General features: G+C 34.9%; 2 protein-coding genes across 2 annotated transcripts; one reads left to right on the top strand and one right to left on the bottom strand.

Annotated features, from left to right (window-relative positions):
- Nucleotides 1–6,842: 6,842 nt before the first annotated feature.
- Nucleotides 6,843–11,912, bottom strand: LOC131803006 (odorant receptor 67d-like). The gene is made up of 5 exons (XM_059123869.1): nt 11,488–11,912; nt 11,124–11,392; nt 10,888–11,079; nt 7,511–7,544; nt 6,843–7,195 (listed from the first exon to the last, which is right to left on the bottom strand). Exons 1-5 carry the CDS (start codon nt 11,728–11,730, stop codon nt 6,983–6,985), a joined length of 951 nt encoding a protein of 316 aa, XP_058979852.1. The 5' UTR covers nt 11,731–11,912; the 3' UTR covers nt 6,843–6,982.
- A 5,145-nt stretch (nt 11,913–17,057) lies between these two features.
- LOC101896032 (odorant receptor 67d-like) lies at nt 17,058–20,591 on the top strand. The gene is made up of 4 exons (XM_059123876.1): nt 17,058–17,407; nt 17,470–17,993; nt 18,068–18,257; nt 20,256–20,591. Exons 1-4 carry the CDS (start codon nt 17,165–17,167, stop codon nt 20,466–20,468), a joined length of 1,170 nt encoding a protein of 389 aa, XP_058979859.1. The 5' UTR covers nt 17,058–17,164; the 3' UTR covers nt 20,469–20,591.
- The last annotated feature ends 1,197 nt before the right edge of the window (nt 20,592–21,788 follow it).

Below are 21,788 nucleotides of genomic sequence, written 5' to 3'. Positions count from 1 at the left end.
GGCATTTCCGGTTGTTTTAATTCCAAAGAAGGATAATAAAATTAGACTCTGCGTAGATTACCGACGCCTGAATGCTATTACAGTAACTGATACGTATCCTCTACCAAGAATGGATGATCTTCTACATACTGCGAAGACAACTCCATTCATGTCCACCCTTGATTTGAGATCCGGATATTGGCAGATTAAAATAGCAGAAAAGGACAAATTAAAGACCGCATTTACTACACCCTTTGGAATTTTTATCTTCAATAGAATGCCGTTCGGGTTAAAGAATGCTCCGGCGACTTTCCAACGCTTAATAGACAAATTTCGCACTGGTTTACCCAATATTACAATTCTGGCTTATCTCGATGATATAATTATATGCTCAAGTAGCCTTGAAGGTCACATAATCGATTTGAAGAAAACATTCCAAAGACTTCGAGATTTTGGATTCCATTTAAATCGTGATAAATGTAATTTTTGTTTACCGAAAGTTAAATATCTCGGTCATATATTAACAACTGAAGGATTAAAAGTTGACCCCGAGAAAACTCAGGCTATTATAAAACGTCCCAGACCTTTGAATCCTAAACAAGTCATATCCTTTTTGCAGACATGTTCGTGGTATAGACGTTTTATTCCAAATTTCGCAGACGTGGCAAAACCACTGTCTGATCTCACAAAGAAAAATGCTAAATGGATATGGACGGAAAGGGAGCAAACTGCGTTTGAAAAATTAAAACATCTCCTAGTTTCACCTCCAATTTTGAAGCAAATTAATGAGACAAAGCCTTTTAAAATAATGACCGATGCAAGCAATTATGCCTTGGGAGCTGTATTGATCCAGGGGGAGAAGGATGAGGAACATCCTATAGAATATGCCAGCAGGTTGTTACTTCCGGCCGAAAGAAATTATTCAACCACAGAACGTGAAGCCTTGGCGGTGGTTTGGGCTATCCAAAAGTTTCGTGGATACGTTGAAGGGTCAGAAGTACAAGTGCTTACGGACCATCAACCATTGAAATGGCTCTTCAGTTTAAAAAGCCCCACTGGACGACTCGCCAGGTGGGCATTACAACTTCAAATGTATAATATCACTTTTGGTTATACACCTGGCCGCAAAAATGCTGTTGCAGATACGTTATCGAGACCACCATGTCCTGATGAAAATCACAATGATAGCACTTGTGAAATTTGTTCCATTAGAATTGATTTTCCGAGGAAAGGGGCTGAAGAGATTAGAAAGGCACAAATGGAAGATGAGGATATTAAGGATATAATCCAATCCTTCGAAAAGGATGATGAAAACGTGATTCGTTACATCAACAGAGGCTTCATAATGCAAGATGGAGTATTATATAGATTTTGTCATGAAGAAGATTCAGAAAATGGTCAACTGGTTGTTCCAAAATCCATGCGGCATATCATTCTTTATAATCACCACGATGAACCGACAGCTGGGCATTATGGTATTGAGCGGACTATAAATCGTATTACTCCTCACTATTATTGGCCAAAAATGAGATCTGAGATTCATCAATATGTAAAATCTTGCATAGATTGTAAAAGGTATAAGGCTAATAATATGAAACCTTCTGGCTTACTTCAGACTGTATCTAGTAACCAGAGATTTGAAATTGTTGCGATTGATCTGTTTGGGCCATTACCTAGTACAAAAAGAGGAAATCAATGGATATTGATTGTTGAGGATTTGTGTAGTCGCTGGACTGAATTATTCGCCCTTCGAGAGGCATCGGCTGAAAATTGTGCCATTATATTATTAAATGAAATATTTCTGAGATATGGAATTTCAAGAAGGATCCATTCGGATAATGGTTCTCAATTTATTTCATCGGTAATGCAGAAGCTGACCTATTGCTTGAAAATTGAACAAAGTTTTACACCTGTCTATCATCCGGAAGCTAATCCAGTAGAAAGGAAAAATAGGGACTTAAAAGTGCAGTTATCTATTCACGTTGGGAAAGATCACACATTATGGGATACAAATCTTCCTGCGATCAGATTCGCCATGAACACTGCGAAATGTTCCACAACCAATTATACACCTGCATATCTTACGTTCGGAAGAGAACTAAGAACTCCACTGGATGTGCAACATGACCTCCGTGCTATAGTGAATGCCGAGAATTTTGTACCACAAATAACACCACACCTGCTTAGACTAGCAGATACTTTTAAAAGAGCTAAAGAGAACGAAGAAATGATGCAAGATAAAAATAAAACATACGTTGATGCAAAAAGAATCCCACAGAAGAAAATAAATATTGGTGATCGTGTACTCGTCTCAACACACATTCTTAGCAACAAAGATAAAGGCCTGACATCAAAATTTGTACCACGACGTGACGGTCCCTATATTGTCATGGAAAAGAAGGGATCTAATACATATTCGGTTGCAATCTTAGAAAATCCCACAATTCCACTGGCAACATACCATTCGTCGGATCTACTTTTATATGATGGACGTGAGGAGGTTCCAATATATCCCTTGCGACAAAGAGGAAGGCCGAAGAAGTGCAACATAAACAATACCAATGATAACCAAACCACTGAAACTACAACAACCGCTAACAACACAACAGCAGATGTAAATGTTCCAGATACACCAAACTTAGAAACTAATAATGACAATGAGCCATTGAGAAGATCTCTGAGAAAAAGGAAACATACAGGAGGTGTCTAGTACTGCCACATCATCAGAGACGATTTCTGAGGCAGAGGGGGAGGCTGTAGCGGACACACCATTATTATTTATATATTTATGTGTTATTTAATTTTATATCATGATTTGTTTGCATTATTATTATAACATCAATTATTTTACATTAACTTGAACTGTAATTTTGCTCGAGTGTTCAGATAAGTAATTTTGTTATATGCCAAGAATAAGAGAATATGTTGTTTGTGTTAAGTAACTGCATTTCTGCATTTCGTTGATGATTATTGAGTGATGCTCTAATTGTTCTCTAGTGCTCTCGCATAAGTTCAATGAAATGAGTTTATTTTGACATTATTGTAAAATACCTATGAGAGATTGAGTGATTGTTTTTCTTTCTTTCTTTTACAAGTGATATTGTTATTGTGATTATTTTCTTTACACTCAATCACTCTCAATTTCATGTTTTAATCATTCCACGTGTTTATGATCTCGCCTATATAAGTACACGTATTAGGCTAAGTTTGTCATTCTTGGAGTTGCTTTTGGAAATAAAGTATCAAACACAAGAATATCATCGTCTTTTATTTTATAAAATCTCTAGTATTAAGTGGACGGCATTGGACATTTTGTGTCTGTGTTGACCCTTGATACTGAAAATATTATAAAGTGGATAAAAACGTTTCTAGACGGAAACGTCTGTCTCGTTATATCTACGATATAATATAAGATATTTTAATAAAATAATAAAATAATAAAAACCCCTAAATATTAGGATTAGTGGTCTCCCCACGAACCCTACAATATATATATATATATATATATATATATATATATATATATATATATATATATATATATATATATATATATATATATATTGCCGGATCCTTTATATGTTGTCAGATGAACAAACAAGACAAATAGTGTCTAATAAATATCCTCAAATCCATCCATTTTCATAATACCTCCTTTAACCCTTCTTGCTCCTTTGTTAAAAGTACTTTGGCACAATCAGATTGTGGTTGCAACCATTTCGTCCGAAATGTTTTTAAATTTACTTAGTTGTTTTTATTTCGAACCAATTGACAAAAAAAAAAATGTATAACGGAAAAAGTCTGCCAGAAAACCACATTTAACATTTTGTGGTTTTTACAAACTCCCTTTTTAGGAAATGACAATTTAGTTACAATATAAAACCACAATATTGAACCTAAGTACACAAATTTGTTTGTGAAAATCTAAATAATAATGTTCTAATATTTAGGAATAAACGATAATTAAATACAAAATGAAAAAAAAAAAACTGCAAACAAAAAAAAAAAAAAAAAAAAATTGGTCACAATGGGAAAAATATTTTGTTAGGTGTGAGTGCCTTTTTTGGACAAAATAAATATCCACGTTTTTTTGCGGAGGTTTTGGTGCAATTGTTTTTAAAAAAAAAAAAAAAAAAAAAAAAAAAACTCGTAAATAGAATTTTATTTGTCAATGGGGTTGGAAATTTTGGAATTTTTCACCCAAAAGTTATGGTACATTTTAGCTGCTAAATGCTATTTGATCATCATCCAAAAATGAGGACTCTTGCAAAATTCCATATTGATCGGTCCAGAATTGTGACCTGTGAACGACTTCAAAATCAGAAAAAAATATTTTACGTTCAGCTTACTCAATATGGACTTTTATTCAGTCAGACGTTCACTATATATGATGACGTAACTCATTAATTTGCAATGACGGGATTATGTTATTATACCCTTCATTACATTTGGAGTCGATCTAGCGATGTACGTCCGTATGTCTTTCTGGATTGCTGGTGCGCACGATAACTCCTGAACGGAGTATCTGGTCCAAACTTGGACTCGAGTTCGAAGATGGGTAATATCGATTCACTCCTTCTGATACCTCCCCCACAAAAGATCGACAATTTCAAAAAAAAAAAAAAAAATAACCGCACAGAAAGAAAAAGGATAATCCGACTTTGCTCAAATTTTGGAAATCCTTATACTTGCATCAGTGCTAGGTCTGGTGCGAAAATTGACAATATCGGTCCACAAAAGGGTCAAAATGTTGAATAATTATAACTCTTATAAAATGCGATGTTAGTGTCCGATTGTGTTCAAACTAAACACATCACAATATTTTTTATTAACCCAAGGTCTGTTGCGAAAATGGACAATATCGGTCCATTTCTTCTGGTACCTCCCCCACAATGAGTCAAATTGTCGAATAACCAAAACGTTTATAAAATCCGAAATTTGCATCAGGTTCTCTTTATATTTCACACATCCTATTATTTCTACTAAAACAAGATCTGTTGTGAAAATGGAATATATCGGTCCACTTCCTCTGGTACCTCCTTCACAAAGGGTCAAAATTTTGAATATCCATGAAGTTCATAAAACGCGAAATTAACATCCGATTCCATTCTGACTTGGCACAACTCAATACATCTATAAACACAATATCTGTTATAAAGGTGGTAGAGATCGGACCATTCTTTCTGGTACCTCCCCCACACTGAGTCAAATTTGTGAATAACCAAGCGTTTATAAAATCCGAATTAAGCATCAGTTCTCTATATATTTCACACATTCCATTATTTCTACAAACACAAGATTTGCTGTAAGGTGAAATATATCGGTCCATTAATTCCGGTACCTCTCCCACAAAGGGTTAACATTTTGAATATCCATAAAGCTCATAAAACGCCAAATTAAAATCCGATTTCATTTAATATTTGTACATCTCAATATTTCCATCAACACTGTTATAGACATGGTAGGTCTGTTATAAAGATGGTAGGGATCGCACCATTTCTTGTGGTACCTCCCCCACATACGGTTGAAGAGTTTGAAAAACAAAACGCTCAAAGATAGCGACCTAAGCATTCAACTCACTTCAAATTTAACACATAAAAACCTTTTTGCTAACACAAGATCTGTTTTGAACCCCTTTTGGTACCTCACCCACAAAAAAATCCAATTTTCAATACTTTTATCAGTCGTAACTTGTGAATCAAATCAACGTTTCTTTACATCTTGCTATATCTAAATATTGCTCTCAACCAGAATTTATGATTTCGCACAAAATTGGATAAAAATTTTCGATTTTCTTGTAATATTGCCCATATCAATATTTTTATCTGCATTATATGAAGTATGAAAATTGAATACTTCCGTCGACTATATCTGGTACCTCACGCATATTTTAACATCTTCTAAAAATTATCACATATCTCATATAAAGTGAAGGAAGTAACCAATATAGTCCAAACCTGGCACGTCACAATATTTATATCACATTTATTTAGGTCCGATACGAAATGGACAATATTGGACAATTCCTTCCGAACCTCCTCCATAGAGGGTCAGCAATTTGAATAATCATAAAAGAAATTAAAATATATTTAAATAATCGAACATTGGCTGAGGGTATACATATGTCGGCTTAACCGAATGATACTTTTTAACTTGTTTGTAATTTTAAAATACCTTTTAAAAATATCGGAATTATTTTTGATTTTTTTTAAAAAAATATATAAATACATAGATTTTCCTCAAAGCAGATTGATGGCGTACGGATTTTTTAAGTATGACACCGACATACATACATGCCTGCATCAATATTATGGAAATTGACATTGAGTTTCAAACCGCTTGTCTTATGAACCTTAAGCGTTCCTGACAAATCTCTTCCACCCCTCCGCTATATTATTGCTCCACAAAAACCCTCCTTCCCATTTCATTTCCTATAAATAGTTTGATTATTATTGGCTCAATTATTGTGTCCATCATAGGCAACCACTTTGATTGATTATTTTATTAAATTTGTCTTAACTTCTTCCATTAGAGAAAATTAACTCCCAGACTTTTCCACTGAACATATCCTTGGCAACCATGGAAGCTTTCTTGGCCAGAAACTTATAAATAAATAAATAATAACAATAAATTTTGTATGAAAATATCCCAGATGATGTCTCCATTTTCGAGGGACAGGTTACCATGATGAGAAGAAAAAACCTACTTGGTATTGTGTTTCATCTTCACAAGGGGGAAATAGGAGAAATGTATTTCAATTCAACATTATCATTCATTAGATAAGAACTTTGAGTGATTTCAAATTCAAAATTAATTTAATCAATTTAATAATATAATAACTAGATGCAAACGAATAACTGGTTTTCAAAATTTTTAACAGTAACTAAACATTTGTGCTTTTAAAACATTACAAAAAAATGTCAAATAAAACAATAATAAATAACTGGTGTTATAAAATGATCTGCCATCGTTCCCTCTTCTTCTCCACATCCCTTGTCATGCCTCATTCCAGAAAATTGACCAACATCATTGTCATGGTGTAAATGGCTTTAGTCAGCTGCCAACCCGTGTTCATTGTCAGCGGTACAACAGCACCTATGGTCAGACCCGATGTGTTCTGGGTCATAGCCAACATAAATTGTAACATTTTCCTATCACCATTCGAGAGTTTATACCAAATTATTTCCGTATAACAGGAATCGATGAAGCCATCATTCTTAAAAAAATAGGGAGAGGAAATTTTATTTTATTTTATTATTTTTTTTTATATTTATTGATTATTATTATTAATTTTATTATTATTTTATTTATTTATTTATTATTATTATTATTTTTTTTTTTTTTTGAAGTACTACTCACAGTTGCTACTACTTACCGTCGCATGCACCAATGTACCAAGGCCACAAAAGACATACAACATAATGAAACAATAAAAGAAATAGGTTTGACCACCCGGCCATGTGCCCAAAATTATGCAGAAGAGTGATTAGGCTAAGCAGAGGAATATTGTTGCCATTTCTACAAGGATTACCCAAAAGTAATTCTCCTTGACGATCGAAATGAATCTGTAATCGGAATATATTAAAAACTAATCGAAAACACAACAATGAATTCTATGGAAATATGTCCCACAAATATTGAGTCTCAACGCAGAATTCAATATCACTTTTCGGAAAAGTTTTTTAAATAATTAAAATTGAGACACTCAAAGAAAAGTATTTAATGTCAGGGGTGCTAAACAATTCTTATGGATAAGGAGAGTCTAGGTTAACAAGCAACAATGATAATGACGAGACTAAATTATGGAACCCCTAATATGACCAGTTCGTGAGTGATGGTAAGACAACCAAAAGAGGCGTTCTGTTACTTTATTCGGGAATTTATAATAAATTTGGTACCGTTTAGTACTTTTTGTATATTTCCAAAAACACCGTATTGTCTAAATCCTACATTCAGCTCTATCCCTATACAATTTATCAAATTTAGTAATTTTCGTACACATTTCCAAAAATACCTCCTTTTCGAAAATTAACACACTTATGATGATCCTAATACTAAAATTCACAATTCCAGATCTTTTCCAACACTATATGCCAATTTTAGTACCATTTAGTACTTTTCCTACATGATGTCGTACACATTTTCCGAGCGAGCTCGTTATATCAACCATACCTCTATTTTCCACATTCCACCTTCATACATTCATTTAAATGCATGTAGTCCAAATTTAGTATCATTTGGTACGATTGGTACACTTTAGTACGCATTTTCAAAACCATTTCCTTTTATCATTTAAGCTTCCCATCTTTGATCCCTATATTTAAAGATTTAAAGATTTTAGGTTTGTGCGTTACAAGAGGTATCATGGTACCAAATCTAGAACCATTTAATAGTGTTCGTACACTATATGGTACACATTTCCAAAAACACCACCTTATGTGAAATCAACGCACTTACGGTGATCCTAATATCCAATATCCAAAATTCATAATTGCAGTTCAATTCATGCAGTATGTACCAAATTTAGTACCATTTCCCGAGAGACCTCTTTATCTCAACCGTACCCCTAGGCTAATTTAAACATTCCACCTTTATCCCTTCACACAAATGCATAAGTACCAAATTAATACCATTTGGTAAGATTGGTACTCTTAAGTATACATCCATCCCTCATAACAGGCATACTTCCCACCTTTGGTTACCTAATAGCATTTCAAGATTCTAGCTCTATCTGTTGAATAACCTCATGGTACCAAATTAGTACCAATTAGTACTTTTCGTACACTTACATTTCATAATTCCTAAAAAATTCCTTCGTGCATATGTACTACACTAGTGACTCTGATTCCAAAATTTATCAATTAACCCAAATGCAGATTGTACCAAGTTTAGTACCATTTCGGTACGATTGACACACTTCAGTACGCATCCCCAAAAACACCTCAAACATACTCTCTAACCTCGATCCCATATACAATTTTAAGATTTAAGCTCCATCCGTCAAACAAAATATAATGGTACCGATACCTGTTAGTACATTTCGTACACATTTAGTTCGAATTTCCTAAAATTCTTTGGTACATCTATGCTGCACCTGTGACCCTTGATAAAAATATCAAAATGCTAGCTCTATCATTTCGTTCACTAGAAATGGTACCATATTTAATACCTTTTAGTACTTTTTGTACACATAAAATTTCATAATTCCCAAAAACTCATACTACACTGGTGACCCTGATTCCAAAATTTATCAATTAACCCAAATGCAGATTGTACCAAATTTAGTACTATTTGGTACGATTGGTACACTTAAGTACGGACTCACAAAACCACATCAAACATAGTTTCTAACTTGATTCTCATAAAAAAAATCTAGATTTCGTCACTTTCCATGGAACAAAACATTTCGGTACAAAATGTGTAACTTTTAGTACATTTCGTACACTTTTAGTATAAATATTCTAAAAAGTATTTGGTACATATAACCTGCGCTATTGACTCTTGATTCAAATATCCAAATTCTAGCTCTATAATTTCATCCACCAGAAGTGGTACCTTATTTAGTACCTTTTTGTACTTTTCATCTTTGGTATGAATTTCCAAAACAACATCTCTTTAGGCATACATTCCAACCTTATTTTCCATATAAAATTTCACGATTTCAACTCTATTTGTACTTGTCGTACCTTTTAGGACCTTTTTGTACACTTCGATGTTCGAATTTTCTAATATACGCTTTGGTACAAATATATTAGACCAGTGGTCCTCATTCAATCCGTTCGTCCAATACAAATTGTATAAAATTTAGTAGCTTTCGTACCCATCTAGTACGATTTAAAAAAAACTCAAAAAGTGTGGAGACTTCAAGGGGACCCTTAGGCCGACCCCATCCAAAATGTCAAGATTTCAGCTTTAGCCGTTTCGTCTAGGAGTATATGGCAGACTGATTCATCAACCCCTAGACGAAACGATTGAAGCTGGAATCTTCAAATTTTGTGTGAGGGTCAACCTTGGGGCGTAGGTGCTGGAAAAGGTAATTTCTGTGTACATTCAGTTACCATCCGCCCATCCACCCATTTATCCGTCCATCTATCTACATATCTATTTATACATAGATACATAAATCCAACTTCGATTTGAATTTTATGCTGTTTTCAAATGTCATCTACAAGGGAAGGACTTAGTTATGCCATCAAAGCTACAGATCCCCTCTAGAATTCCGAGTCTATATGGTTTTGAATGGGTCATAAGAGTTTAGATCACAGGCCGAGGCAGTTGGAGCAATAGAACTTAAAGTGGTCCAGAGCAATAGTTCTTGTTTCTTCAGTGTTCCATTGGACAAAAAATCAACGACCTTTAGAAAAAATATTATGAGTCAGGAACCAAGGACACTGACGAAGTTTTACCCTTCTCGTACTCCTTATCAAGATGCAACTCAATTTAGTTAATTATTATCTCCTTTCGAATCTTTCCGAGGCATAAAAAATCGAAAACTGAAGGCTACTTTCAAGGGATCCCAAGTCCATTAGATTTTTTTCACGCGAAATAACACATGGACCGTTCCTGGCCTTAAAAATCGGAATCTGCCATATATCTGCAAAAGTTTATGGGTCGGGAACGGAGACGGTGAAAAAAATCAAAATCCTTTCCAAGATACAACTCAAGATAGTCAATGAATATCTGTTTCCGAAAAATTCTGAGGCAGTAAACAATCGATATCAAAAGGCTTCTTTCAAAGGATCCCAAATCCATGAGAATTATCTCACGTGAGATAACACATGGACAAACCCTGGCCTTAAAAATCGGAATCTGCCATATATCTGCAATCTTCTACTTTGTAGTTGATTAATCAGGACCATTATCTTTCATAACCGTTATCAAAAAAATGAAATTCCAAAACCCACTTACTTCATATAGCGCTGATGCCACTCGAATATGTCCCGCAACAGTTCACCACTCCTCTCCATTTCATCCAGCTCCAGAGCCTCATTGATTTCCTGAAATTTACACGACAAAATATCCTTGTACTGCGGCACATGAAAGACCAGCAAAACGAAACACAAATCGGCGGCGAAGTTACAAAATCCACCGAACAGGATACTGAAAAAATGTACGACATTCATTATTATGAAATCCCTTTCCACCTTCGGATCCAGCCCAGGCAATAAAATACGCGTTGATTGAAGAAGAAACGATAGAACGGCACCACTGTGATCAGGCTACAAACGACAATGGCATAATCGATGCCCATCGATTTGAGGCCAACAACGGTTCGATTCATGGTCTTGTGTAAATAGGCACGATAATCGGAATGTTTCTTTTCGTTGTATTCCTTGTAGATCGTGTGCAGTTCGTCGACCAAAAAACGAAAATAGGCCTTATTCCTAATGGCATTCAAGAGTTTGGCATAGCCCTACAGGCAGAGAATGAGTTGGGAAAGAAGAGGGAAACAATTAATAAAAATTAGAAAATTTTGAAAAATGATATCCCCGGAGCCCAATGACTTACATGCACCCCACTGCCCACCATGGCCAGGGCCTGCAGACTGTGCGACCATTCCCCCTCCACATAGATGCTCACATATACCGTATAGCCCGTCAATATGAAAAACATATTGATGAACGTTATGACCGTCCAGGTGAGTAAATTCATTTGCCACTCCGGATTCAGGACATCACAGCCACAGTATTTCGAGGAGAGACGTATGATGCGAACAATAAATTCGTAGCGCTCCACCACTGATATGACCATGACGATGTCAGACGTCTTCTATTTTATTTTTTCAAAACAAATATTCAAACGGAAAATTCAAGGATTGCAACTAATCCATTTAAGGCCAACAGCGGTAGTGTGTGTGAAAATTCAAGTCTGTGGAGGAATTTTCCCCAAACATCTGGCATTGAGTGATAATTTCCAACCTTTGACATGAAAATTGTGCAATTTCTTTAATTGGACTTTAAAAACTGACAATAGGCTGGTCCTCAACCAAGTAATGGATTTAAGGTAGCTAATGAGTACCTCTAACAAAGGGAGTCGAAATGAAGCCTCAATGAATTTGAAAGGAACATTTTTAGATGATTTTTAGGAATTATTAACCATTAACCAAAATGTAGATTGTACCAAAATTAGTACCATTTGGTACGCTTGGTAGTTTTAAGTACACATTTTTACAACCATCTCCTTATAACAGGCATACTTTCCCAAGCACTTCAAGATTCTAGCTGTATTCGTTGAAAAATATAATAGTACCCAATTAGTACCTTTCAGTACTTTTCATACACTTAAATAGTCCCAAAAACTTCTTGGTACATATATACTACACCAGGGACCCTCATTTCAAATTTTATCCATTTACCCAAAAGCATGTTGTACCAAATTCAGTACCATTTGGTAGGGTTGGTACACTTGAGTACGCATTTCCAAAACCACCTCAGACATACTTTCCAACCTTGATTCCCATAGCAAATTTGAAGATTTCTGCCCCATTCCGTCAAACAAAACATCATGGTACAAAATGAGTAACTTTTAGTACATTTAGTACATTTCGTACATTTTAAGTTTGAATATTCTAAAAACTCTTTGGAACGTATATTCTGCACCATTGACCCTTGATGCAAAAATCAAAATTCCAGGTTTATCCTTTTCCCCAATACAAATGGTACCATATTCAGTACCGTTTAGTACTTTTCATATATTCAACTTTCGTAATTCCCAAAAACTCCATGGTACATATATACACTACACCAGTGACCCTCATTTCAAATTTTATCCATTAGCTAAAAGCATATTGTGCCAAGTTTAGTACCATTTGGTACGATTGGTACACTTAAGTACCCATTTCCAAAACCTCCTCGGACATAATTTCCAACCTTGATTTCCAAAAAAAAAAAAAAGATTTCTGCCCCCATTCCGTCAAACAAAACATCATGGTACAAAATGAGTAACTTTTAGTACATTTCGTACACTTTAAGTTTGAATATTCTCGAATCTCGTTGGTACTTGTATGCTGCACCATTGATCCTTGATCCAAATATCAAAATACTACATTTATTCTTTCGCTTAATACAAATGGTACCATATTAAGTATCTTTTAGTACTTTTCGTACCCTTCTGGCACGAATTTCCAAAAAAAAACATCCATTTATTAAGCATACATCCCAACCTTTAATAAACGTAGATTCTTAAAAGAACAAAACCCCAGGAGCCTTAAACTTGTTTTTTTTTTAAGAACACATTAAAGGGCCTCTGGAACTTTAAACTTGAATTCCTTAACCTGGGTATATTAGGGAACTTATATAAAAACCACAGGAGGCGTAAAAGTGCATTTTTTAAAGAAATTTTTCAAAGGATCCCAGGCGCCTAAATATTGCTTTTTTTAAAGAATAATTTTTAAGACATCTGAAGCCTTAAACGTGGATTTTTAAAATAAAAGTTTTAAAGGCCTACAGAGCCCTAAACCTGGATTTTTTTTTAAAGAACAAAGGATTTCTGGCGCCTAAATATTTCTTTTTTAAAGAATAATTTTTAAGACCTCTGAAGCCTTAGACGTGGATTTTTAAAATACAAAGTTTTAAAGGGCCTACAGAGCCTTAAACCTGGATTTTTGTAAAGAACATATATAGGACCCATATAGCCATAAACATGGGTTTTAAAGACAATTTATAAAGGACTATAGGAGACTTAAACGTGAATATTTAAAGAACATTTATAAAGGACACCAGAAGCCTTTAAAGTGAATTTTTGAAATACAATTTTTAAAGGCATTAAACGTGGATCAAAGGACCAAGGAAGCCTTAAAAGCAGATTTTTTAAAAAATATTAAGGAAGCCTCAAACGTGGATTTTATTAAAAAATTGTTCAAAGCCTTAAAAGTAGATTTTTTTTTTTAAAAATTGTTCAAAGGACCAAGAAGCCTCAAACGTGGATTTAAAAAAAATGTTTAAAGGACTAATGAAGCCTCAAACGTGGGATGCCTTAAATTTTGTTGTTTTTTTAAAAGAATAATTGTTAAGACCTCAGGGGCCCTGAACGTGGATTTTAAAATACAAAGAGTTATAAACCTGGAATTTTTTAAAGAACATATATAGAGGACCTATGTAGACATTTTATTATATTTAAAGAACATTTATAAAGGACACCAGAAGGCTTTAACGTGAAGTTTTAAAATAAAAATTTTTAAAGGACCTATGTTGCATTAAACGTGGATTTTCTATAAATAAAATTTTTAAACGACCTATGTAGCCTTAAACTTGGATTTTTAAGGACCAAGGAGGCCTCAAATGTGGATATTCTAAAGAAAAATTGTAAAGGACATACGGAACAATAATCGTGGTTTTAAATTACCAAGGGAGCCTCGAACGTGGATTTTTATACCCTCCACTATAGTATGGAGGTTATACTAAGTTTGTCATTCCGTTTGTAACACCTCGAAATATACATTTTAGACTCCACAGTGTATTTATATTCTTGATCAGCATAAAATTCTATGTCGATTTAGCGATGTCCGTCCGTCCGTCTGTTGTAATCACGCTAGAGTCAAATCGAATAAGGATGGGAAGCTAAAATTTTGCACAGATCAGTCTTTTGTCTGCAGGCAGGTCTAGTCGATATCTCGATATCGTGTAGCTCCCATATAACGGTAGCCCCCATTTGATGATTGTCGGTACAATATTCACCGATAATGTTTTGAAAATTCGCATTTGAAGTTCCTAATAGGTGCTTCAGCCTGTGACAGCTCCAGGTTTTCATATAGCCCCTATATAACGGTACCTTCCTATATTCGGTATTTTGATGATTTTAGCTACATTTTCAGTGGAATTGTCTAAAAATCCCTACTAGAAGTTCTTTCTAATCACTTTACACCCTGGAAGAGAAATGTGTATATAGATGCACGATATCGTATGGCCCACATACAACGGTAACCTCCGATATTCGATATTTTGACGATTTTAGCGTCATTATTTACCGGAGTTGGTTCAAATTTCGTATTTGAAGTTCCTAATAGGTAATACAGCCTGTGACAGAAAATTGCCTATGCAGGTCCAGGTCTTCGTAAAGACCCCATATATCAGTACCTCCCTATATTCGGTATTTTGATGATTTTAGCTACATAATTCACCGGATTTTTTTTCCAAGTTTTTTGTAATGGGTTATGACAAAAGTTGCCACGTCTTCGTATAGACCCCAATATAACGGCATATTCGGAATATTTGAGATTTTAACAGAATTTTTAAGGGATTTAATTTTTTGAAAATTTCCAAATTCGTTCCAAATGGTGGAGGGTATTAAAACTTCGGTCGGGCCTGTGTTTTTACTTGTTCATATTTAACCGAATTTTTCCATTTAGTAAAACTCGGTCCGGGTTATCTATTGCTTTAATAAATACTTTTTAATATAATTATTATCGAGGTCACATCATGCACTATACAGCAATAATATTTGGTACTAGTGGTAAAAAGGCCTCGGTCAGATTTTTTAAAAATCAATTCAAAGTTGGATATATTTCCAAAATTGTGAATACTATGAAGCCATGATACGCATCCAAATAAGGTTCATAGTGTGTATGATCTGCTACACATTAATTCCCAATAAAAACTTTTTTTTGTTATGGAAGCTCTACTAAATTCGCATAGTGGTGTAGGTTATCATACATATGCAGCCTTAAACATGGATGTTTTAAAGAAAAATTTTAAATTACGTACGGAGCAATAAACGCGGTTTTAAAGGACCAAGGGATCCTAAAATGTGGATTCTTCTAAATAAAAAGTTTATAGGACCTATGGAGCCTTAAAAGTGTATTCTTCCTGAAATATTTTTAAGGATCTATGGAGCTTTAATCCTGGTCAGAAAATAAATAATTAATTGGTGTGGCTCACCTTTTACTATCTGCTTGGAAACTATCTATTAATGTAATATCAAGATGGCGCTAATGATAACATGAAGTTCAATAGCAAAACTACTTCAAGATCAGGCAGACACAATTACAAATGTAACTCGATTGGAAATTAATATCCTCCTGGGGTATTGATATAATGTTGCAAACTTTTTAACTCGTCTAAGAATATATTCTGATATATGAGTTTTCATTAAAATCTTCCTGGTCATTTCATGTCCAGATGGCGTTCGTAATGGCTCATGGTCCATATTTTAAAGATATTGTCTGTCAATAAATCGATACCAGGCAGCGAAAACAATGAAACGATTTAAAACACCCTAAAAATTCGAAAAACTCAATAATAAAGGAGTTATGGCCAAAGTAAGAAAATAAACTATTCAACATTTAAAAACGACGTGTGAATCGTAACCCGAGTTGCAACGAGCATCTTTGCTTGGGTATTGAATTTATGTTGCAGATATTTGTTCCTCGCCTAGAAGTATGCACTCAAATTCATTTTTATTACAGCTACCTACATATTAGATGGCGCTCGTAATTAAATAGTTTTTAGTTTTTGATCTCTTCTGGTTAAATTAAAATCAAGATGGCACTGGATTTATTTTAGAACTTCTGCTCATTTCCATTTCCATAAATGGTACCAATTATAAATTTATAGATTTGCGTATAACCTGGTCAATAAATCGATATCAGACGGTTAAAATTATGGGCCTTAATGGGTTGGGGCATAGATTGAATATTGCATATACTGACCTCGCCTAGAAGTATGCTCTCAAATTCATCTTTTTTAAACTACCTGTTAATCTTCATATCAAGATGGCGCTAGAATAGTAAGTTTTCTGATTTTGGTCTTTGCTTTTAAATATTATAGGGACTTTTGAAGGTTTAAGTCGAATTTCCAAACCGAATCTGTAGGAAATTTCGACCCATTAAAATTTTGAAAAAAAATTCTTCATTCATAACCTTTAGAATTGCTAATTTTTGTAGTTCTTTTCAGGCACAAATGTATATGACGACAGATTAATTGAAACCTTTAAAATATATGTAGGTATAAATAATGTATGAGAAGCATTCAGGTGTTATATAGACACAAAAGGTTATGTACTGCTTAATTAGTTGTTTTTTTTTTTTTTTTTTCATTTCACGTGTTGCTAATTACCATGGGCAGGAAGTTAGTGGAAATATTTTTTTTGCAAACTTAGTTTATGGAAGTCCCTCACACATATTGATTAGAAGAGTTTGCGGAATATTTTCAGAAAACAACTTTGGAAGATTGAAATTTTGTAAAAAAAAATGACCGTATCGGTGGTGGATGAATATGAGGGAATTGTGCGCCTCATCAAACTGTGTTCGGGAGTTTGTGGGGCAAATGTTTTCGTTGCCACCTATAAGGTTAATGCCCTGACATGGATTGTGGTGACATTTATAAATCTGTATTTTATCTTCACGGGCTATACGTTGTATATCAATATATTTATCGAAAAGGATTGGACCCATATGCTGCAGGTCATTTGCTTTTTCGGAAGTGCTCTACAGGTGAAAAGGGTGATTTTTTTTTTTTTTTTTTTGAAAGAACATTTCAATCTCTTCCATTACAGGGCTATTGCAAGCTGCTGAATGCCATTTGGAACAAGGACCATTTGCGTTATTTGGTCGACGATTTACGTGAAGTCTATGCCGAATATGCTCCAAAACATGATGAGTATCGCTCCTGCTTACAGAACAGCATAAATACGGCCGTGAAGTGCATCAAACTGATGGCCTTCTTTCATGTTGCCATTACCGTTGGCCTGATTGGGGTGGTGCCATTCTTTCGCTTTGTGTTCAATGAACGCATCTTTGTCATGCAATTTCAGTTGCCCGGTATTGATGGGGATACCGAATACGGTTACCTCATTATGAATTGTATGCACAGTATTTGCATTATTTTCGGGGCATTTGGAAATTTTGCAGCCGATTTGTGTTTCTTTACCTTCGTCAGTCATTTCCCATTGTTTAAGGGTATTTTATCGTGTAAATTCCATGATTTAAATGATGTCCTTGAGGGTAGTGATGATGTCAAAAAGGCTGAGTGTAAGGAGATGCTTAAGGATATTTTCCGATGGCATCAGAAGTATATGAGGTAAGGGGTGAAGAGCGAAAATCTACGGAGAGAGAATTATTTTATCTAATTTTTTGTTTTTGATTTATTTGCAGATATATAACCACCGTAAAGGACAACTATTTCTGGGTCCTTCTCGTGGAAATGGCCACAATTGCTTTGAGCATATCTTCAACTCTGTTCTGTCTACTTTTGGGTACCTGGCCAGGTGGCCAAACCTATCTCTCCTATTGCTTTATAATGTTGTATATTTATTGTGGTCTGGGTACTGTCGTTGAAGTGACCGTAAGTAGAGAGAATGAAACAAAGAGAGAGAGAGAAATCACTAAATATCTTGAAATAAAAAATGTAGGGTTTGAGCTCGAAGCATATAAAACAAGTTCGAAGCTACCAGTCAATTTTGACGACAACTGCCTCCCCTAGGTCTAGCCTAACTCATTTTTATACCCTTTACCATACTAAGATTGGGGGGATATATTTAGTTCGTCATTTTGATTGTAACTCCTCGAAATACTGATGTCGGACCCAACAAAGTACATATATTCTTGATCAGCGTAAAATTCGAGGACGATTTAGCCCTGCCCGTCTGTCCATCTGTTGTAATCACGTTAAAGTCAAAACGAATTAACATAGGAAGCTAAAATTTTGCTATACTGGACCACGATATCGGATAACCCTTCCTCGGTATTTTGATTATATTAGCGACATTATTCACCGGAATTGTTTCAAATTTCGTAGTTGAAGTTCGAAATGGGTACTACAGCCTACGAATGAAAAGTGTCTATTCAGTTCCACGTCTTCGTATAACCCCCATATAACGGTACCTCCCTTTTTTTGGTATTTTGACGATTTTTCCCAATGAATTGTTGACGGAACATTGTCCATGTAGGTTCACGTCTTCCCACATATAATGGAACCTCCCTTTATTCGGTATTTTGATGACATTAGCGACATTTTCTTATCGGAATTGTTTAAAATCTCGTTTTTAAAGTTCGTAATGTGTACACCATCCTATGACAAAATATTATTAATGCAGGATCATGTTTTCGTAGAGACCCGGTTTTCCTTTGACCTGTATTTCTTCAAAATGATCAAGGAGATTAAAAGTTCGGTTCAGCAGAAGTTAGCTGCGTTTTATACCCTCAGCATATGAACAAAAACATGCCTCATCGAAATAACGGTTTTAGACCAGGGCATTTAGAGTCGATCTAGCTATGTCTGTCTGTCTGTCTGTCTTTCTGGATGGTGCGCAGGATAATCTCGTAGGGAGTATCCGATTTGGTCCAAACTTGGTACATAGTAATATCATTATCTAACTTAGATCGCTCTACTCCTTCTGGTGCCTCCCCTACAAAAAGTCGCAATTTTCAAAAAAATATTTTACTGCACAGAAGTAGAAAGAATAATCCGATTTCGTTGCAACTTTGCAAATCGTAATATTTGCATCAGTTCTAGGTCAGGTGCGAAAATGCACAATACTGGTCCACGCCATCAAGTACCTACCCCACAAAGGGTCAAAATTTTGAATAATTTTAAGTCTTATAAAATGTGATGTTATTGTTCGATTATCTATCAATCTATCAAATTACACACATCACAATAGTTTAATTAACCCAAGGTCTGGTGTGAATATGAAATATATCGGTTCACTCCTTCCGGTACCTTCCCTACAATGGGTCAAACTTTTGAATAAACCTGAAGTTCATAAAACGCAAAGTTAACATCCGATCCCGTTCAGAATTGGCACATCTCAATATTTCGATCAGCACAAGATCTGCTATAAATGTGGTAGAGACCAGGCCATTTCTTCTGGTATCCCCGCCCCACACAGGGTACAAGATTTTGAAAAATAGAACGCTCAAAAAAAGCGAAATAAACATCCAACTCTGTTCAAATTTCCCACATGCTAACACAAGATCTGTTGTGGGGATGATATATATCTGCGAACCCCTTCAGGAGACCACAAAAATGCCAATTCTTGTAAGAGACCCATAATTTGAAGCTATATACAAACCCAAAAAATAGTCAATATGGGTCCATAATATATTGTCCTATCAACATTTCTCAGTTGATTTCCCTGCTAAAATAATAAAGAAATCCAGATGTGAACGCATAAGAACTGGAACGATTTTAAGGCACTGGGACTAGAACGAGGACCTTGGAGGGGCTCAAATACTAACCTAACCTCTATCAATATATGTAATATTTGTCGAGGTCTTTTTTAATTATTTTTTATTTCTCTTTTGTTCTAATTTTTCTTCTTCTTTGATCTTAAAAATTCAGAATGACAGCTTCACCGATTTGTGTTACACTCAAGTGATTTGGTATAAGCTACCCGCAGCCGAGAGGAAAATGTTGAGCATGATGCTGATGATGGCACAAAAAACTGGTGGTCTAACAATTGGCGCTGTCATTCCGCTGACCGTGAATACCGGTCTACAATTAACCAAACTTATTTACACCCTGACAATGATGTTGATCAATTTTCTTGATTAAATACTACTAAATATTTTCAAGTAATAATATAAATATATTTAATCTCATTTAAAGGAAATTGACTAATTAGTTTAAGGAAATTAAACGTAATAAATTGTAGCAGATTATAAATAAATGCACTTTTATTCACTAACTTCTCCAATCAAAAAATAGAATCTGATTAAAAATGTACAGCGTCATTACTCTAAGAAATTATTAGTTATTTTTATTGGAAACATGTCATTCATTTACTCAAAATAAATCAGTTTCGAATATTAAAAATATTACGAAACAAGTAAAAAGACTGTAAGTTCGGCCGCGCCAAACTATTAATACCCTCCACCACTTGGTACAAATTTGGCAATTTCCACAAAAAAAAATAAATAAATAAATAAAATCCGTTAAAAATTCTGTTAAAATCTTAAAAATACCGAATGCTTATACGACGACGTGGACCTGCATAGGCAACTTTTGTCATAAGTTATTACAATATTTAAATGCGAAACTTGAAGAAAACTCTGTTTATATGCACAGACAATTTTCTGGCATGGGCTGAAGTATCCATTACGAACTTCACATGCGAAATTTGAAACAATCCCGGTGAATAGTGTCGCTAAAATCATCAAAATACCGAATATCGGGGGGTACGGTATATGGGGGCTATATGAAGACGTGGACCTACATGGCCCATTTTCTGTTTTATGCTGCAGTATCTATTGCGAACTTCAAATACCAAATTTGGAACAATTCCGGGAAGTAATGTCGCTAAAATCATCAAAATACCGAATTTCGATGGGTACCGCTATATGGGGACTATATGAAGACGTGGAGCTACATGGCCCATTTTCTGTTTTATGCTGCAGTATCTATTGCGAACTTCAAATACCAAATTTAAAACGATTCCGGTAAACAATGTCGCTAAAATCATTAAAATCCCGAATATCGGCGGGTACCGTTATATGGGGACTATATGAAGACGTGGACCTACATGGCTCATTTTTTGACTGAGGATGTAGTATCCATTACGAACTTCAAATGCAAAATTTGAAACAATTCCGATGAATAATGTCGCTAAAATCATCAAAATACCGAATATCGGAAGGTACCGTTATATGGGGGCTATATGATAACTTGGACCTACATGACCCATTTTCGAACTTAATATACATGTGTGCAAAATTTTAGCCTTCTATCTCAATTTGTTCGAAAGATAGCGTGATTACAACAGACAGACAGACAGACGGACATGGCTAAATCGTCTTAGAATTTTACGCTGGTCAAGTATATATATACCTTGTTGGGTCTGACATGAGTATTTCGAGGAGTTACAAACGGAATGAC

This window comes from Musca domestica, unplaced genomic scaffold (assembly GCF_030504385.1).
Source record: "Musca domestica strain aabys unplaced genomic scaffold, Musca_domestica.polishedcontigs.V.1.1 253, whole genome shotgun sequence".
Lineage (NCBI taxonomy): Eukaryota > Metazoa > Arthropoda > Insecta > Diptera > Muscidae > Musca > Musca domestica.
The sequence above is the reverse complement of the archived record's forward strand: the minus strand, read 5'-3'. Positions and strand labels throughout refer to the sequence as shown.